The sequence below is a fragment of the Petaurus breviceps genome, unplaced genomic scaffold (genome assembly GCF_028583685.1).
Source record: "Petaurus breviceps papuanus isolate PSGF00001 unplaced genomic scaffold, PetGlider_PUasm1.0 115, whole genome shotgun sequence".
NCBI classification, from domain to species: Eukaryota; Metazoa; Chordata; class Mammalia; order Diprotodontia; family Petauridae; genus Petaurus; species Petaurus breviceps.
The window spans coordinates 330065-350896 of record NW_027185612.1 but is presented as its reverse complement, the minus strand read 5'-3'; the positions used below and the strand labels follow the sequence as shown (position 1 = coordinate 350896).

Below are 20832 nucleotides of genomic sequence, written 5' to 3'. Positions count from 1 at the left end.
TTCTGGCTTACTGGCATTGGCTAGTCAATGGACCAAATTAAAAATCATGGAACAGTGATCGTGAATCAGTAGATCTCTCACTGAGAAGTCAATTAAAACAATGAGATCACAGATCTGGACCACCCCACCCCAAAATTCTTAACCATGTTTTTAAAGTAACCCTTCCCCCTTAAGAATTTTACCTGGGCACTCTGGCCTATGTACCATCAGAGTCCAGAAGCTGTTGGGTACTTGGTAGTCCTGAGGTCCACCTCAGTATTTATGTAAACAAGATAGAGAGTTATGTGGATCAAAGATAATATGTATTTCCAATTCAGAAAGTAAAGCTGCCAACTAATATAATTGCTTTCCTCACACTGCATCCACTCAACTTCAGGCCCTCATGATCTCTCAATTGGACCATGGCAATGGCTTCTAACTGGTGTCCTTGCAGTCAGCCTGGCCCTCCTCCTCTAGTCCTCCAAAGCCGCCAACCTGGCATTCCTAAATCCAGGACTGAGAGCTAGTCACTCTTCTTCCCAGCAAGCTAGAGTGGTCCCCTATGGACTCAAGCATAAATGACAAAATCCTTAAGTTTGGCATTTAAATAACACAGATTTTTTAACATAACAAAGATTTGCAAATCACGTTACACATCTTATCTTATAGAAACCTTTTCCAAATGGGCCAAAGTCAGTTCCAGGGTTATTACTCCCCAACAAGTACAGCACCTCCAGCTGAACTGGCTTGCTTACTGTTTCCCATACAAAGCACTCCATTGCTCAGTTATGCACAGGCTTTCCCCCTTGCATGGTTAAGGCATGGCCTCTGGGAGCCCCCAGCTATCTTCAAGGCTCAGCTCAAATGCCATCCCCTTAAAGAAGACTTTTGTGATCTACCTCCACCCCCTAATCACTTGGTATTTTTTTTTCATCTGTGAACACATCATAACCTTAAATGTAAGCCCTTTCAGGAAGCAACTATCCAGTTTTTGTATTTGACTCTCCAGAGCTAGCACACAGTAGGGCTTAGGATATGCATTTGTTTGATTGCATTTACCTTGACATAAGATGTCCCAAAAGTCTTAGTGTAGTCTTAAGCTTTAGCTTTTAATAGCTTAGAACTACATTAAAACTTTTAGGATTGCAAAATGCTGCTTCCCTCCCAGAGGCAGATAGCCAGATAGAGTATGATTATTATCTCGGTTGTGCAGATGAGGACAGTGAGCCTAAGAGCTGCCCTTACTCAGTCACACCTCAGATTTTTCAAGCATCTATCTCACTGTTAACTTTCTATAACACAATTCAGTGACTATTACATGTATGGAGTAAGACCTAATGAACAGACTACACAGCAATACAAAAGTAACCAAAGAAGAGTTGCGTGTTCAACTATTAATTCAATTACTTTAAAAATGTACCTTTTAATAAGTCTTGTCTTCTAAATCTGGGCACTTTCTTAAGCCTTCATAACCTGAACACTTCCCAGCTATCCAATCTTCTTCCAACCCTCTACAGATACTGTGGTCCAGTGACACTGGCCTCCTAACTCTTCCTTGAACAAGATACTCCATCTCCCCACTCCCTGGATGTTTCATTGGCTCTCCTCTACGGAATTTAACCTTCATCTCCATCTCCAGGGAAGCTTCCCCAGATTCCTTCATCCATAGCTAAAATCTCATCTTCTAGCAAGAAGCTTTTCCTGATTCTCCAAATACTAGTGCCTTTCTTCTGAGATTATCTCCAATTAGTCCAGTGTAGATCTTATCTGTACAACCTTATCTACATGTAGTCTCCTCCATTATAAAGTGAGTTGCTTGAAAGCAAGGGATTGTTTTGGCCCTTCTTTGCACACCCAGAAGCTAACACTAAAGTAGCCAGTAGCAGTCACAATATTATGGCATCATCTCCCTGATGTCATGGTCTTCTTCCAGAAGAAAGGCAAACAACAATAAGGTGTTTGTTGACTTGACTTGTCCATTAGTGATATCTGAGCTACTCCCTAACCCTGCCTGTCACCCTTTTGGTTGTAATTTAACAGCCTCATGGGGGTCACAGATTTAGAGCAGGAAGGAATCTTAGAGGTCATAGATGAAGCAACTAAGGTCCAGAGGGTTAAATGACTTGCCCAAAGTAACAAAGAAAGTAAGAGACAAAGCTGGTATCTGAACCCTGGTCTTCCAGATCCATTCCAAATCCAGAGTGCTGCCTACCTTCATTTAAAAGTGTCACCAACTTACAGATGTTCTTTTCATTTATAAGCAGGCTTCAGTGGACACTTAAATGTTTATTGACCATATTTTTCTGTAGGCCCATTTCATCTAAGTCTCAGTTTTCTCATTTGTAAAAAATGGGGATAAATTCCACTTGCACAGTGATGGCTGTCATAAGGAACACATTTACTGTCAGACTTGAGAGCCTGCTTTATTTTGTCAGGAAGATCTCACTTTAAGGCTTAAGGGGGAGGCCCCATTATGTGTCAATATAATGGCACATAATGTCAGGTGAAAGAATTGTAGAGAAACTTGGACCCAGAGGATGCATCTGCTTCTATGTCCTTGTCAGTGTAAGACTAAAGTGGTCTAGCCCAGGGTGATGTGGAAATAGCCAAGGATATGTTGATAGGTTCTGCTGCCAATCATACCTATCAATATGAAGAAACATTTTCATAATTGGTTTATTATATGCTCAGAGTACTAGCTCACAGTATCTAAATGATCACTGAGGGCCAGAATGTTCTCATAACTCTGATAGAGTCTTTAGTTACATCTACAAGAAAGATACAATTGGAATTTACAGATGTCAAAAAGGAAAGGTAAGGATTTATATTTTAAATGGTAAAACTGATAGCCATCAAATGGAAAGGAAGAATGTTTATGTCAGAGATACAGAAGGGAAAAATTTACATCAGCTCAAGTTGTAAATTGATCAACAAATCCTGAGAGGCTTTGCTCTGGAATTTACCACCAGCGGGGAAATGTTTGTGATAAAGCTGAGCCAGAAATTCTTTTACTCTTAGCCAGTTAATCATCTGGGTGAAATTTTTGGAGGTCTCAGCTAAATTCCACACTATAAGGAAAGCCTCAAGCAGATATATGATTTTCTTTTGCTGTACTGAAGCCAATAGAAAGGAAATTAAAAATTTTTATGACAAGGGTCATAGGTGTTACACAAAGTTTTTACTCCTTAGGAAACAGTTGTAAGGATGCTTAGATGGACAGGGTATCTTGGTTCTTGAGGAAATGACCAGTGCCCATCAAGAAGATGGGAGAGAGAGGACCTCAACCATCTCTGCCCAATTCTGTCCAGAATTCTCAGCAACCAGCAATGAGGGATACACGAACTCTAGCCATTTACAAGGATATTGTGGGATGGGTTTCATGTATAGAAGGGAGTTAAAAACAACTATTATGGGCCTCTGGTTGGGGGTAGGAAAAGAGTTTCAAAGAGCGCATTACTTTGTCACTGTGGGAGTATCAGAAGTAATAAAAAATGTCTTACCATACCTTTGTTAGTGAAGTGGCACATGGGGTAGTGTTAAGAGTGCTAGATTTGGAGTGGGAGGATTAGCTTTGTCACTCACCTGAATGACCTCGGGAAAGTTACTTATCTACTTGGGACCTCAGTTTCCTCATCTGTAAAGTGAGGGGGTATACTAGAAGGCTTTTAAGGTCCCTTCTGATCTTTGTCACTAGACCAGATGTTTTCCCTCAGCTTTGCTGGGCCTAGGCTGGCAATAAAGCTTCTTAAAATACACAATTAAAAGTCAGCCTCTATATTACTCTGCCTTCCTTGCCTTCTGTTGCAGAAGTTTTAATCTTTTTTGTTTGTGTTCTGGACCCCTTTGGCAGGCTAATGAAATCTACAGAGCCCTTCTCTTATGTGCATAAATGAAAATACGTAGGATTATACAGGAAAAAAAACTCTATTGAAATAAAGATGTGAATTTGTTTCCCTCATAGACCCTTTGAAATCTACTCACAGTCCATGGGCCCCACATTAAGATAGGGAGCTCCATGAGGGTAGGAACTATTTTTTTCCTCTTTTTATATCCCTAGTGCCTGGGACATTTTAGGTACTTAATAACATGTTTGCTGACTGGTTAGATGATTTAAGTCAGAGGTGGGGAACCTTCAGCCTCGAGGCCACATCTGGTCCTCTAGGTCCTCAAGGGCAGCCTTTTGACTGAGTCCAAGTTTTACAGAACAAATCCTTTTATTAAGGGGATTTGTTTTGTGAAGTTTGGATTAAGGGCCTCACTTGAGGACCTAGAGGGCCACACGTGGCCTCAAGGCTAAAGATTCCTCACCCTTGATAAGGTCTCTTCTAGTTCTATATTCTGTCAGTCTGTGAATTCTAAGTGGGTGAGGGGAAAGGGTTGAGGAAAACTGGGAAACAAGCATGTTTTGCTTATGACCAGCAGTACCTATTGCTGAAGCTATGTCAACCAGTCAACCAGAATGATCCAAAGGCATCCAGAGCTGGGTTAGCACTTCTGCCTTGGCCTCGCAGGATACTCTATCACCAAGGGTAGATGGAGGGAACAAACTCCTGTGCTTTCCTAGGTTGCCAGCTGTTCTCCAGATGTGAAATGACCCTTCCCTTACTGTTGCCAATCAGAGACTTTTTAATGTGGCAGAAGAAGAAAGTGGAGCCCAGAGGTTAAGTAACTGGCCCAAAGTAACACAGGAGGTAAGTGGCAGAGCTAAGATTCTAAACCATAGTAGATTCTAACCTCCAATCCCAAAACGTAGAAGGAATCTTTGTATTGTGGAACATCGTTGTCACTTTTTCATAGAAAATGTCTTTTTTTCTAACACACAGACTAAGGTACATCCTTGATATAGTCTTTAAAAGGCTCAGTCCAGGGTTTTTGCAACAATACAAACTTCCTTCCTTTCCCTTTCTTCTTTCTCTCTGAACCTAAATCTCTTAAAGGAGGAGATACCTCCTCAGTGAATGGGAAGGTGTCAGAGAATGGACACTGTATTGAAATCCCAGGGGAGAACAAAATAGCCACAGAGTCCTGAGGCATTGGATGCTGTTTTGTCAGTCAAAAACAAGTGCAAGGGACTGTGCCAAGAACAAGAAGAAAGATGAGGTTAATATCCCTGCCCTCAAGGAGCCCACATTCCAATGGGAGAGACAACATGAGAACAAATATACAGAGAGAGAATATATGAGAATAAATAATACTACTAATAACAAATAGGATAAATTTAATCACTTAAATAATAAAAATGAGAATATGTGTGTGTGTGTGTGTGTGTAAGCCAGAAATGGAAGGCAATCTCTGAGTGAAAGCCTGGACTACTGAGAATAGTCTAGTCAGTTTTTGGAGATTCATCTGATCTTGCTCTGTTGGGCCTATCCATGGATATAGGTATTATTAGCCTAACTTAAATGAAATAACATTTGTAAAGTGCCAGTGCCTGACACTTAACAGGTGCTTAAGAAATACTTATTCCCTCTCCTACCCCTTCACCTAAACCTTAAGATATTACTGTTCTAGATCTTCCACAATATTACCTGCATGTGGAACAGCTCACCTCCCTTGAAGTGATCTTCCTTTATCTCATCTGACTTTCAAGTGTTCTATGGCTAATGAGGTCAAGGTCCTGGGTTTTATTCCAACTGACTATCCCCTTAGGCCATACACCATACTTCTAAGTCAGCTTCAGGTGATACCTTTAACTCTGGTTATAGACTGACCCTTAACCCACTTGACTGAGTCAGACCTTTAACTTTTATCAATCCATCCTATAAATGCTTTCCCTGAGTCACATGTTGATGAAAGGATGCCTAACTTAGCACAATCCATTCCTACAAGTGAAAAAACTCTAAGGGCCCATCCTTCCAAAAGAGGAGCATTCTGCCAATCCTTTCTCCCTAGAAAAACCCTCCTCTCAAAAGCTGTAGAACTTGGCTGAGACTGATCAGGACGTCCTCCCCTCAAAATCAAAACGTAGGGTCAGACCATTACTGGTTTCCCCCCATTACTGATCTCAGAAGGCTGCTTCCCTACTTTAATCTCTCCTTCATTCCTCACCAGAGGCGTCCCTACAATGACTGCTCTTCAACCCAGGAAGGGGAGGAGTTTTATAGTCTCATCCCTACCCTCTCCATCAAACTCCAGTGCCCTCTTCTTCACCTTTCAAAAGTGCCTACACACATGCACACCTTTATGCATCTTTCCATTGGCTTTTCGCTGAACTCCAGGCTCGTGATTTTAATAAACCCATTCTGAATCCGTTATCTCAGTAACCAACCCTCCTGCCCCCTCATCTCTGATATTTCTTAGCCTGTGTTTTTTTGGGGGGAGTACAGAGAACTGAGTGCTTAAACCTAACCAATGAATTTCTAGTGATGGGTCTTCAACTGCATAGGAGAGAGATTTTAGGGGAACAGGAAAGTCTCCTGGAGGCTCCTCTGGACTTCCTCTTTTCAAACCACGCGGGACTCAGTCTTCGAATAGGGTCAAAGCCTGCCAAGCACCCCTTGTCCATACTGCTGGGGAGCAGGAGAGAAGGGCTCACCCGGATGCAGGATCTCGCGGGCTGTCCCAGACGGGTGGAAAGTTTGATAGAAGGTGCTGTGTGTCCCAGCCCTGGCCTCTTCCCCTAAGGGGACAAAGGATGATGCCCTACTAGCTGGTCTGGTGTCTCCATCCTCAGGGGTTTCCACCCTTGGTACACGGCCGGGGGGGGGGGGGGGAGGAGGATGGAGGGTACAGGGCTCACGTCCAACCCCACCCCCAACACCCATGCACACACAACCTTACCTGGAGAGCCATCACCGCCGGGGGCAGCCTCCCCACGGACTTGCCCTAGGGGCCGAGGCCAGGAATCCCCCGTACCCCAGCCAGCAGGCCTTTGTCTCCCCCAAGACTTGGCGGGGGAGGGGGGGGGGAAGAGGGGAAGTCTGTCTGCTTGTCTGTGCGTCCCACCCTTCCAGGGAACTGGGCTATGCAGTGCAGGGGACGATGACGGAATGGCAGAACAGCAGACGTGAGAACTGAGGGAAGGGCTGTCCGACCCCAGCTGGGTAAGGGGCTATCGGGGAGGGGCGAAGGAGGCTCTAGACGGCTCCGGTAACACGGGGTTGGGGGAGTGGTGGGAGCTAGAGGTGCTAAAGGAAGGAGGGGAGTGTCTGAGAGTCAGGAGCTCTCCTCCAGCTGACTGCCTCGCAGGAGTGGGACCGCCTCCCCACCCCAGTCCCGCATCCCTGGGAGTTGTAGTTCCATCCCTCCCGTCTCCGGAATGCCTGTCTGGGTGGCCCGCCTCCCGACTAAAAAAGAACTACAAATCCCAGAAGCCCCCGGGGTGGCTGCGAGTGTTGGGGAGGAGGGAATCTGGAGCTGCTGATCCTTCCCCTGGACTGGGACAGGGTAGGGGCTGTGATGGGGGAGGGGAGCTGAGGAGCGGCCCCAGGCACCAAATGCCAATCTCTTATGGCTTTCCTAATACTTGGGTACTCCACGATCCCAGCTCCCCAGCATGCGGACCACACACACAAACCCTGTAGTCTATATTACCACCACCACCCACCCTTGGGGTCGGACCTATGGTGAATAAAGACTGGCTGTAGGCGCTGGACATTGACCAACAAAATCCAAAATCCCAAGTTGGTCCAAGGAATCTTCCGCCACCATTTTCCCCAACCTCTTCCCGTTGTCAGTCTTGTACCCAGTGCCCTCCCCCCCCTTTCTCTTAACCTCCTGCAAAGGCATTACCACACCTACAGGGGCACTGGAAAGTCTTCTTTGCCCATAGTTATTTTCCCCACCAATGAGTGAAATTCCAGTATTAGAGCTCCATGCAGATACTTCTGGCAAGCTAGCACCAGTGCCTGTACTAGACAAGACTGAAAAGTCCACTATTAGAGCTCCGTGCAGATACTTCTAGCAAGCTAGCACCAGTGCCTGTACTAGACAAGACTGAAAAGTCCGGGGACGTTCATCCTTGGGGCTCAGTCATCTGCTCTTGAGACTTTCCCCCTCCTGGCATGACTGAATGGAAAGACCTATGTGATCTCAAGCAAATCTCTCTGAGCCTGTTTCCTCATCTGTGAAATGGGTGCACCCATAGTATTTACCTCATAGGGTTTTTAAGAAACACTATGTAATTGAGAGCTATTATTATTTATTTACTACCTGGTCCCTCCTCTCAGCCACCAGTCCAGCAATCTAAGATCCTCTAGGACAGGTGTTCTTAGCCTGACGTCTATGAACTTGTTTTCAACACACGCGCACACACACACACACACACACACACACACAATCATTTCAGGGTAACTGATTTCCTTTGCAATTCTATATATTTTACACATTAAATGAGAAGGGGTTCATAGGTTGACTGGACTACCAAAGGAGTCTATCATACATACATTGCTGTAGGCTGTGTTCATGTTATTATCCCCAAGTAGAATTAAAGCTCCTTAAGGGCCAGGACTATCTCCTTTTTTTTTTTTTTTATGTTTATAACCCAGCGCCCCGCACATAGTGAGAGTTTTAAAAAAATGCTTTCTGAATTAAATTTAATGAAAGAAAAGTAACAAAGTTGAACGTAACCTTTGACCCAGAGATCAACTTCTGAGTTCAGTTAAACAAACGTTTATTAGGTCCCTACTATGTGTATCTCAGGCACTGTCCTAGGAACCTGGGGCAAAAAGACAAAAAAGTTGTTCTTGCCTTTAACAAAACTTACTTCCTATTTTATAACCTGAAGATGTTATTGATAAGAAGACAGATCTGTGAAAAGAGCAGCATTATTTGTAACAGCAAAAGGATGGAAACAATTATTGGACAAGTTGTGGTGTAAAGGCAAGGCTCAAAAACTTTGAACTGAGCTAAACACTAACTTACAAAGCACTTTCACTTAACACTTTCTTTTAACAAATAGAAAATTACCGTAGTACAAGGTTGTAAGAACTCTCTAGCAATCATCATCATTCTTTTGTATTGTTTTGTTGAGATTCATCATACGCGGTAGGGGACTCAATTGGGAGTATAGTTTGGAGCAGGGGTGGGGAACCTTCAGCCTGGAGGTCACATGTGACCCTCTAGGTCCTCAAGTGTGGCGCTTTGACTGAATCCAAGCTTCACAGAAAAAAATCCCCTTAATAAAAGGATTTGTTCTGTAAAACTTTCCAAGCCAACAATGTGGACTACTGTTTGTAAGAGGATGGGAGAAGGAATTTGAAGAAAAGGTTTGGAAAGACTGTATACCAGTGGGAAGGACAGTTATAAAGACATCTTGCCAGATCCCTCTTCAGGAGGGTTACAGGATCATAGACTGAGAGTTGAAAAGGACCAAAATGGTCTTTACCCAGAAAAGATAAATGACTGGGACAGGATCATATAGCTCATGATTGTCTGAGGCAAGAATCCGACTCCAGTCTTGTTTTCTCCTAAAGCCCACTACTCCCCAGTGATCAAACCAGCCACCTACACCTTCTAGTGCTAATAGAAGCAGATTCAAATGTAACTGGGAAATATTTAACAAAAGAAGGAGGAATACAATAAGACATAGATCATTTTATTTATTTTTAAATTTACATTTAAAACTAAGAAACATTTTAAGACTAAGTTAATAGTGGCCTGTCTGGATCTCTATGGAGTGATGAGTGGCTCACATTCCTATCTACTGCCCAACACCACTGCCTGACATCACAGAGGGCTGATTATAGAAAGCTGTGCAATATGCTGTCTTGAACTTTGCTGGGCTGTCATTGGGAATAAAGTTTCCAGAGAATAAATGAAAGGTTTCAGTTTCTGTGTTAACCTATAATCCCAATGTGAACTGAGCACCAGATCTGGAGTCAGGAAGATTTAAGTTTAAATCAGGCCTCAGACACTTACTGGCTGTGTGACCCTGTCAAGTCGGTTAAATTCTGTTTTCCTCAGTTTCCTCATCTGTAAAATGGGGATGATAATAATACCTACATTGTGGGGATTGTGGAACCTGCATGAGCCCCTCTGAAATGTTTTCTGAATGAACCCCCAAATTAAGCTGACTGAAAACATTCTTCTGTTCACAACTGATAAGGACCAGGCACCTTGAACCAGACACTATCTTGATTAATGGCATTTCTCTTGTTGTTTTATGGATACTATTCTGTTACGACATTCTTTTCTTGTTATGACATTCCCTTGTTTATGGGTGACAGAAACCAGATATTCTAGGGGCACTCTCTTGTTCTGTGGAATTATAATTTTGACTGACACAGGCATCCTGATTCAGAAAGGGGGTGGGAACACTTCTTTACTCTATGGATATATAATCTCCTTCAGCCAACCTTTCTTTGATGCTCAATTTCCCTAAGAATCCCATACAGGTAGGTTTCTGCTAGCTTATAGAGAAAAAAACAGCACATAGATGACCTAATTTTGTTTGTCTCTTTTTAGACCAAACACTGAAGGCTGACAGGATGAAATGAGATAATAATTGTAAATGGCTTAACAAAGTGCCTGGCACTTAGTAAGCACTATATAAATGTTAACTATGATGATGATGATGATGATTTCTATGGGAAGTGAAAGGAGGGCACTGCTAGACCACAGGATAGAAAACTAACAGACCACTTATTCATAGATCAGACTAAAGGCATAGAGAATACTACACTCTACTGAGTTTATTATTTGTTAACAATAAAAAAGCATCTGTCTCTGGGAGAACAAAACAAACTTCAAGACTCCCCACCAAAAAGGTGTCTTCCATGCAAATGTAAAAAACATATAAGATTTCTTTTTTACCACTTTTAAAAAAATTTAGGTTTTGGGGCAGCTAGGTGGCACAGTGAATAAAGCACCAGCCCTGGAGTCAGGAGGACCTGAGTTCAAATTTGACCTAAGATACTTAACACTTACTAGCCGTGTGACCTCAGGCAAGTCACTTAACCCCAATTGCCCTGCCTTCCCCACTCCAAAAAGCAAAAAAAAAAATTAGTTTTAACATTTATTTTAAAAAAATCTTTGAATTTCAAATTCTTTCCTTTCCTCTAGCTCCTCCTCCACCCATTAAGAAGGCAATGTAATGATATCCATTACACGTGAGAAATCATGCAAAATATATTTCCATATAAGCCACATACAAGATTTCTTAATAGACATATCATCAGAAATAGCTTTGATCAACAATCATGTGTTTGTCAACACTGAACAAGGCATAAACCCGGGAGTCAAGGATGTTTGACGCTGTCCTGGAAGATGTCCAGTGCAGAGCCCAAATGGAAGAAATGATAGCCTCTTAGGCATCCAACAGTTTAGGAAGGTTGTGCCTGAATATCATGAGAGAGAATTCTCATTGGTCCTTGCCCTTCTCCTTCTTCTCCATGGACAAGATTGGAAAAGAAGACGAGGTAACAATGGTAAATATTGGTATATGAAGGGTAAATCAAACATACTTGCAGGGAGTTCTAGCTCACACTCTATGCATACATATGGATTCTTTGCAGACAGTAAAATCCCCCGGATGCTCTTGTGTGTGGATAGCTTTGTGCTAATTGCATGAAGCCCTAGAATACAACAGAGCCTCTTCAAAGCTGTCTGTGACCATTCAAAAGACATTGGCTTAACAATCCACACAGAAAAAGCCAAATGGATGAAAATGCTTATTATTCACACTAGGATATGCAGTTACATAGGTAATCCATTGACTTGGTTGCTCAGAACATATATCTTAGACACACACACTTCAGATGGATAATGAGCTTAGCCCAGAACTGAATAAGGCAAAGAGAGTACTGCATCAACAAGAGTTTCCCATGTATGTGTTAAGAACACAAAAGATTCCTTAAGAAAGGTAACCATAGAGATAAATTATTCAATGAACTCTGATCATCACTATCAAATTAGGGATAAAACAGGAAGACTTAATGTTCACCAAAGTCACTAGCTACTTTCATCAACCAATCAAAGTTTGTTAAGCACCTACTATATGCCAGGTGTTGTGCTAATAATCACTAGAGAGAAAAAGAGACAAAAAAAAATAGTCCCTACCCTCAAGGAGTTTATAATCGAATGGCAGAGACAACATGTAAGCAAATATATTACAAAACAAGCTCTATATAGGATAAATAAGAAATAATTAGCAGAGGGTAGGCATTGGAATGCCTAAGAGTTAGAGAAGGCTTCCGGTAGAAAGTGGAATTTTAGTTGGGACTTAATTAAAGGAAGTCATGGAGGTCAGCAGTCAGAACAGAAGAGAGAGTATGTTCCAGGCAAAGGGGACAGCCAGAGAAAACGTCTTAGAGCCAAGAGATGGAGTTTTATTCATGGAACAGCCAGGAGATCACTGGATTGAAGAGTAAGTATTGGGGAGTAAGGTATAAAAAGACTGAAAGTAGGAAAAGCTAGGTTACAAAAGGCTTTAAATGCCAAACAGAGAGCATTTTATATTTGACTCTGGAGGCAATAGGAAGTCACTGGAGTTTCCTGAGTAGAGGGTGACATGATTGGACCTGCACTTTAGGAAAACCACCTTAGTGGCCGAGCAGAAGATGAACTGGAGTGGGTAGAGAGAGACCCATCAGCAGCCTACTACAGTAATCTAGGCCTGAGGTGATGAGGGCAGACATTAGAATAGTGGTAGTGCAAAGGAGAGAAGGGAAATAGAAGAGAGGTCACTATGGTTAAATAAGGGGTTAAGAAGAGAGCGAGAGGAAAAAAAGTGGAAGCACCTGTTTTAGACTATCTTTTTGAGGAATTTAGCTACAAATTTCTATTCTTATTTTTATTTTTTTTACTTTTTGGAGGGTAATTGGGGTTGTGACTTGCACAAGGTCACACGGCTAGTTTCTGTGTTAAGTGACTGAGGTCAGATTTTAACTCAGGTCCTCCTGACTCCAGGGCCAGTGCTCTATTCACTGTGCCACCTAGCCACCCCCCATTTAGCTACAATTTAGCAGAAGAGATGTAGATGATAGTGGGGATGAAAGGATCAAGAAAGGATTTTTTCAGGATGAGAAAGACATGAGCATGTCTATAGGCAATAGGAAATAAATCAGTAGACTGGAAGAAAGTAAAAATGGGTGAAAGAGTAGGGATGTTACAGGGGAACAATCTGCTGGAGGAGACAGGACAGAATGGGATCACTTGAATAATTTAGGTTAGCCTTGGTAAGGAGTAAAGACATCTCATCATGTTAGTCAGGGGTGAAGGAGGGAATAGTGGTAGAAGGCATCTGCATGATAGGAGGTCAGGAATTGGGGAGAAGAGGGAATTCATAGTGAATGGCCTCCGTTTTTTCTGTAAAGTATGAGGCAAGGTTCTCAGCTAAGACAGTGGGGGAAGGAAGGATCATGAGAGGTTTGAAAAAGGAGAAAAAGGCTTAGAAGAGCTTCTATAGAGAATAAGAGCAAGGGAATTGCTAAGGGAGGTACTGCATAATAGGACTGCCTATTAATGAGTACTTTAGGACCTCCACAGTGAGATTCATGACCACTAGAAAGAGATCAGATCCGTCTAACAATACTCCCAGAAAAAAACAAATGGATAGAAAATGCCTATTGCCCAGATCATGATATGAAGTGGTATGGGCAACTAAGTGGTTTAGTCCATCAATTCAAACATCTTAGGCACTAAAAGTCAATAATGAGTTGGGGCTAAAATTGAACAAGAAGACAAAAACGAACTAGGTTACATTTGAATTGCACATTGCCTTCAATGGTCTCAAGCTGATTCCTGGCACAAAAACATATCACAGCCCAATTTCCAAAGAACCAGTGTTGAACAATGGAGAGACATGGTGGGTGAAAACAAGGCTGCAACATATGATGACAATTACTTGTGTGTGAGAAGCAGAGTAAAAGATATCCAGGAAATACATGGCTGGAAAAGGATGTGGTCCTGTCATGTGGTGTGAGCAAGAGCAAGAAATAACAGATGGATAGTCCGAGCGCATTAATATCCATGAAATGTTATAAGACCTAGAGGAAAGCCTCCAGCAATTTGGGGAATGAAAGGCTTACAGAAGACCATGGTCAAAAATGATACATGATGAGAAGGCCTGGATATCATTGGGATGAGGGATTCATTGAGTTATTAAAGGTATTGGGCTGCACTGAGAGATGAAATGAGACAGTTCAAAATGAGGGAATTGGTAATTCTCTGTACTCTGTCCTGTCAAGTTCACATGTTGAGGATAGTGTTCAGTAATGGGCATCATATTTTTAGGAAGGATATTCACAGGCCAAAGTATGCCTAGAGGAGAAAGACATGAGAAGAAGACTAAGCACAAGGGCAGAGGAGGCTCCTTCAAGAATGAGCAATTTCTCTCCCCTGCCTTCCCTGCCTGGACACAAATGGAGGAGACTGAGTTGAGTTGAGTTGGAGATGACTGAGTTGAGAAGTACAGATGAAAGTATGGTAGGTATAATAGGTCAGGCAAGACAGCCAATGGGGGAAAAGAAGGGAAGGACTTTTTATAAATATTACTTCATTTGATCCTCACCACAACCCTGGGAAATAGATGTTATTATTATCCCCATTATATAGATGAGGAAACATAAGGAAATGGAGGTTAAGTGACTTGTCCAGGGTCACACAGCTAGTATCTGAAGCCAGATTTGAATTCAGGCCTTCCTGACTCCAGGCCTAGTACTCTCTCCACTCTGCTACCAGATGCCTCAGTACCAGCACCAATGCTATCTTGGGATGCATTGAGACAGGTTCCACATGCTATGTGTTAAGTGCTAGGGGTACAAAAAAAAAGGGGGGGAAAGATGGCCCCTGCCTTCAAAGATCTCACAATCTAATAGGGAAAGAAACATGCAAACTATATACAAACAAGACAGACAGATGTAGATATGTGGACCACATCTATATATACAAACATATACACATATATAATGCATACATATGTATATGTGTGTGTAAAATAAAGTGGAGATAATAGAGAGAAGGCATTAGCATTAGGGGGAATCTAGAAAGACTTCTGGCATTCGGTAAGACTTTAGCTGGGATCTGGAGGAAGTCAGAAGATGGAGAAGAGAAGAGAAAGAGCTCCAGGCACGGAGGCTAGCCAGTGGAAATGCAGGGAGATGAGAGATGGGAGTATCAAGAACAAGGAACAGTAAGGAAAGCAGTGTCTTTGGACCACTGAGTTTGTAGAGGTCTGTAAGATATAAGACTGGAAAGACAGAAAGGACCAAGTTATGAAAGGTTTTAAAAGTCAAACAAGATTTTGTTTGATCGGGTGGCTAGGTGGCCCAGTGAATAGAGCACCAGCCCTGGAGTCAGGAGGACCTGAGTTCAAATTTGACCTCAGATATTTAACATTTACTAGCCATGTGATCTTGGGCAAGTAACTTAACTCCAATTGCCCTAACCTCCCCCCTCCAAAAAACAAACAAACAAAAATAAAAGATTTTGTTTGATCCTGGAGATAAAAGGGAACCACTGAAATGGAAGAGACTGATTCAATGAGACCTTCACTTTAGGAAGATCAATTTGATAGCTGAGTCAAACTGAGGAGGATGGTCTGGCCTTGGGAAACCAATGAGAAGGCTATTTTAGTCTAGGTGTGGGGAGATGAGGGCCTGTACCAAGGTGGTGGCAGTCACAGAAGAGAAAGGGGCCTACAGGAGAAATGTTAAAAAGATAGAAACAAGAGGATTTGTCATTCCCTCTCCCATACTCTCAGTTTCAGCCTTTCTAGTCTACCCACCATTTGTGTTATACTATGGATTTTTCCCCCACATTTGTGGCTTTCCTTACTCATTGTTATTCCCGTCTGGAATGTCTTCTCCATCCAAATTCTGCTCATCCTTCAAGGCTCAGCTCATGTCGTCTCTTCCAGGAAGCCTTTTTCTCCTATTTTATCTTGCACTGACCTCTCCTTTCTCTGAGCTTCTGCTGGATTTATAGGTCAGTGCCACCACCCAATTTGGTCCTAAAATGTGGTACTTGTTTTGTCCTTCATTTGTATGCCCCACAGTGCCTGGCTAAGCCTGGGCACTCACCGTGTGCCCAGGAAGGATTTGTTGACTAAGTGGATTAGGCCAAGCCAAGACTGGGTGAGACATGTACCCCACGAATATTTGTTTCTGGATTTTCAGTTCAATGAGTATAGAATAAGTGGCTATTATGTATCAGGCACTGTGGTAGACATTAGGAATAAAACAACAAAAACAGTCTTTGCCCTCAAGGCAGGAGAGAAATAATACTCACATACAAAAGTAAATGCAAATTATGCATAAAGTAATTTCTGGAGTTAGGACACAGAAAATGGGGAGAGGTTCTGAGCACTGGCTTTGGAGTCAAGGAGTCCAAATGTTGTCTTAGACCCTTTACTAGCGGTGTGACCCTGGACACCTCTTAACCTCAGACTCAATTTCCTCATCTGTAAAGTGGGGATAATAATAGCACTTACAGCACAGGGTTGTAGTGAAATTTAAGTGAGATAATAAATATAAAAAGCACATTACAAACTTTAAAATGCTAAATAAAGCTAGCTGTTGTTATTATGAAGATGATAAACAATGGAATGAATGTTCCAGAGGACACAGGAAAGGACTGGGTGGAGTGGGAAAGGAACCTAGCAGAAGTGGGGCTCTTGTGAATGGATACCAGGGAGCTGTGAGTGGTGGCCAAGGATGGGAGCTTCCCTAAGCAGCTTAGGCAGAATTGTGGGATTCTGAGTCTGGTTTGTTTGATGTGACAGAAGATAATCCTGAGAGCCAGAAGCTGGTACTGCATTTATTCACTGCAGAGGCCTCAAAGAACTGACTGATGGCTCTGTCTAATAAAACTTCCAAACCTCTGGGAAACAGGAATTAGAGACCGAGTCATAAGCTTGCTACTATTATTAATTATGATTATGGTTGTATTTTCCTCCATAGAATGGGCATGCTCCTGAGAGTATTTTGCATATTAACCTAATTTTTATACATTGGATCTGCCCATTTCAGATGACAAAGGGATGCTGTCTAAAGTTTGCTGTTTTTTTTCAAAGCAAGAAATCATCTAATTTGTTTTTTCACTGCATCTGGATGTTCGTGTATTTTAGTGGATTTGCTTAAAATAGAGCTCACTGGCATTACCGGTACATTTACTGTTGTTCTGGTAATTGGCAAAAAGTGCCCTCCTTTGTGCCTTTGTGTGTGTTTCCAAAGCCAGAGGAACTCCCTGGGACATTGATGGGAACTCCTTGAAGGCGGGGATTGTTTTTGCCTTTCTTTGTATTTCCATTGATTAGCAAAGCATCGGACACATAGCAGGTGAGGTCCGGGGCCTCAAAACTCTACCGAGAGAGCCAAAAGCAGTATCCTGAAGTTCCCTGGATCATGGTTCCATACTTCGCCTTAGGGTTTTGAGGGCTATCAAAATGTGAATGCCTCCGGGAAACAGAAAAGTGTAATTTTCTTCTGAGAATTCCCTTTACCAATGAAATCACAGGCACAGGCCTTATGTCCTGTTACATCTTTCCATATGAAGACCGTGTGAAGACCAGGGTAAACAATGTGTTCTGGGTCTCTGTCATCTTTAAATGACCATTTGGGTAAAGTTGATGGAGAGTAGAAAGGGAGATACTGGGGTGGGAAGACAAAAGAGGGTTATAGAAAATACTGAGGCTTTTAAGAGGACCTGTGATTTCATTGGTTTAGAGTGCTTCCAGTGAGGAACTTCCTCTACCAATGCAGATCACAGACCAACACTTTCTTTGCAACTTACAGTCTTAGAAATTTGCCTGGGATACTGAGAAGTTAAGTGACTTACCCAAGGTCGAAAAATCAGTATATGTCAAAAATGGGATTTGAACCCTGATCCTTCTGCCTCTCAGGCACAGCTGAATTCACTAATGCCATGCTTTCTCAGGTGCTTCCCAATCAGTGATAAGACATCCATAGCCTTTGACCACTGTTGGGCACATACTCCAAGAATGCTAGGACATATACACCAAAATATTTACAGCAGCACTTTTTGTGGCAACACGGAATTGGCAATAAAGATGTCTACTGATGAGGGAAGGGCTAAGCAAATTATGGTGCATAAATCGAATGTAATATTACTGTTGTTTCTCTGTGTGCAGTTATGATAATGGAGGCTGCCCCCTCTGTCAGAGGGAAGGAATAGAGATTATTGATCTAGCTTCAGCCTCTCCCACCACTACGATATTTAGGACCCAATTTTTGCTTGGCAGTGGGGTTGGGCTATATCTGACTCAGAGCTATATGGTATCACACACACACACACACACACACACACACACACACACACACACACCCTCAATGCCAATCCCAGTAATGTCTTCTGGATGCTTTAAATCAAAACCTTGAGGGGATACCCATACCAATTTGAACAAAAAGCTCTTATTCTTACTTCTAAGTTAGATCAGGCGATTACCCTGAGAATACACTGTTATCTTTAAGCAAGCATGCACCCACAACACCAAAACTACCCTGTTCTGCTATTCTTTACTAACCCTCTGGACTCTTCTGATCCTTGATTCTGAGACTTGAATCATGGTGCTTTCCTAGGAAACCCAAATTCTGATTAGTGCTCTGTCCCCTAATCTCTTTCATTGGGGATTCATAATAATTAAGTTGTTTTCTTCACAGACAAAGAAGAATACTACTAATTTTCTAATTTTGTCTACCACACTGTTTGCTTTAGAACTATTAATGCTAAACAATGTTGCGTCAAATCAATTAAAACAATTACCTAGCAAATGAAAAAAATCCATTTCTATTTTGTTTCCAGTTCTTTTCCATTTCCATTTATGGTTCCATTCCCTTTCCTTTTCTTAGAATTGGAGTGGATGTATGGATGGTTATCTCACCCTAATCCCTCAGTGTGCCATCTAAGCTGAGGGTTCAAGGTAGGGAGCACCACTGACAGTAGGTGTCTTCAGAACCTTCAAAATTAGAAGGTAGGTAGTCAATCACTCATAGTTTAGACACTCTTTTTCTAGTACTAGCTTTGGCTGTATCCAGGCTGGGGGACTCCTTGACAGCCTGGTTAAGCTCAGTAATTACTTGGGGGACTGCTAACCTGATTTCTCTTGAATAAAGTATAAAGTTCTTTTCCGAATTCTAAAACCAAGGAACCACGTGGGGTCTCACTGAGAAGCAATTTGGAGCATTACTGGTGATCTTTCCCAAACATCTCCCTTTATTATCTGTCAGAAAATAGTGGATGCTGAATTTGAGAAGATAGTTTGAGATTATATTTTACACCTTAAGTGCCAGGCTAAAAACTTCTTTGGACTTTATCTTGTGTGTGTGTGTGTGTGTGTGTGTGTGTGTGTGTGTGTGTGTTATACCTGAGATCCTAGCATAGGGAGGTTTATTTCTTCTTGCTTTAAAAATATTATTTTTCCAATTACATATAAAAATGATTTTTAACATTTGTTTTTCAAAATTTCAAGCTCCAAATTCTCTCCCTTCCTCTTTCCCCTCCCCCCGTCATTGAGAAGACAAGAAATTTGATATAATTTATACATGTGCAGTCATGCAAAACATATTTCTATATTAGTTGTGTTGTGAAAGAAAACAGACCAAAAAACTCCCAAGAAAAATAAAATTGTTTTTTTTTTAAAGGATGCTTGGATCTGTATTCAGACTCTATCAGTTCTTTCTCTGAAGATAGAGAGCATTTTTCATCATAAGCCCTTAGGAATTGTCTTTGATCATTATATTACTGAGAATAGCTGAGTCATTCACATTTGATCACTATGCAATATTGCTGTTACTGTATATTCTGTTCACCTGGTTCTGCTCTCTTCACTTTGTATCAGTTCATGTAAATCTTTCCAGGTTTTTCTGAAAGCATCTTGCTTATCATTTTTTATAGCACATTAGTATTCCATCACAATTATATATCACAACTTATCCTTCATTGATGGACATCCCAGGGGGTCTCTTTTCATAAACTTGGTCCTTGGAGAAGAGGAGGGACTGGAGATGTTGTAACGATAACGGACAGAGGTACATTGGGGAATGGGCAGTTGGGCAATCAGAAAGCTGGGACACAGTCTGCCAGAAAGCAACATGTCAAGAAGAGGTCTTTCTGAAATAGTACAAGAGCCTGTGGAGTGACAGTTCCAGGAGAGAATCTATTTTTATAAACAAATAAAAATGAATCTATCTTGACTGATGGGTCCTATGACATTCTAGTCCAGCTTACTGAAAGAGAAGGAGAAGTCAAGAAAGTGCTTGGACATATGTCTCAACATTTTCCGGACAGCCTCAGAATGAGTCAAGAATCCCAGTTTCACAATTGGGAATCTAGTTCAAGGACCTGGCCCCCTACCTCCCAGGCAAAGATCTAAGAGGGAATATAGGCTTTCACAACAGAAATGATTATCACCATGGAACTGTCCCTATTATTAACTCTTCTAGTCTTGGCGGACTTTCTTATCCTAGTTCACTGATTAATTATTACATTTCAAGTCAAAGTCCCTCTTTGGAGTCCCTTTTTCCCTGGGAAAGATTTTCTCTTTTGAAGTTTCAGGAATAAGGCAGTTTAGCCTAAGAAAGCAGAAACTTCCAAAATTATTTAGTTCACAAAAAGACCCTAATATAGGCAGCTATTTATGGGCAAGAAAGTCTAAGAATTGCGGATGTGTGATTTTAGAGATGGAAATACTCTCAGAAATCATCTACTCTAAAGACTTCCCACTGCACCCTCATACATTCCCCTTTTACAGATGAAGGAAATCAAAGCCCGTAGGTGACATAGCTAGTTAATGACAGATTGAGGACTTGGACTTTTTTCAACATACCAAGCTTCTGTCCAGTTGGTTTTTAGTGAGCAACTTCTTGAGTCAACCCTAGGCCTGGTGTAGAAGGGATGGATAGAAGAGAAGCAGCCGGCAGAGTCCTGCCTCTGAGAACTGATCTGGTTGAGAAGACA

The 20832-nt window shown here is 41.9% G+C and overlaps 1 protein-coding gene across 1 annotated transcript in view; it reads right to left on the bottom strand.

Moving 5' to 3' along the window:
- The window catches only part of KRBA1 (KRAB-A domain containing 1), a 48878-nt gene extending 41718 nt beyond the window's left edge, over positions 1-7160 (bottom strand). Inside the window, exons 1-2 of the mRNA XM_069083057.1 lie at positions 6760-7160; positions 6515-6598 (exon numbers count right to left, since the gene is read on the bottom strand). Of these exons, the coding sequence (XP_068939158.1) occupies positions 6515-6598; positions 6760-6771 (96 nt within the window). The 5' untranslated portion in view covers positions 6772-7160. The remainder of the gene's footprint in view (positions 1-6514; positions 6599-6759) is intronic.
- Between the last annotated feature and the right edge of the window lie 13672 nt (positions 7161-20832).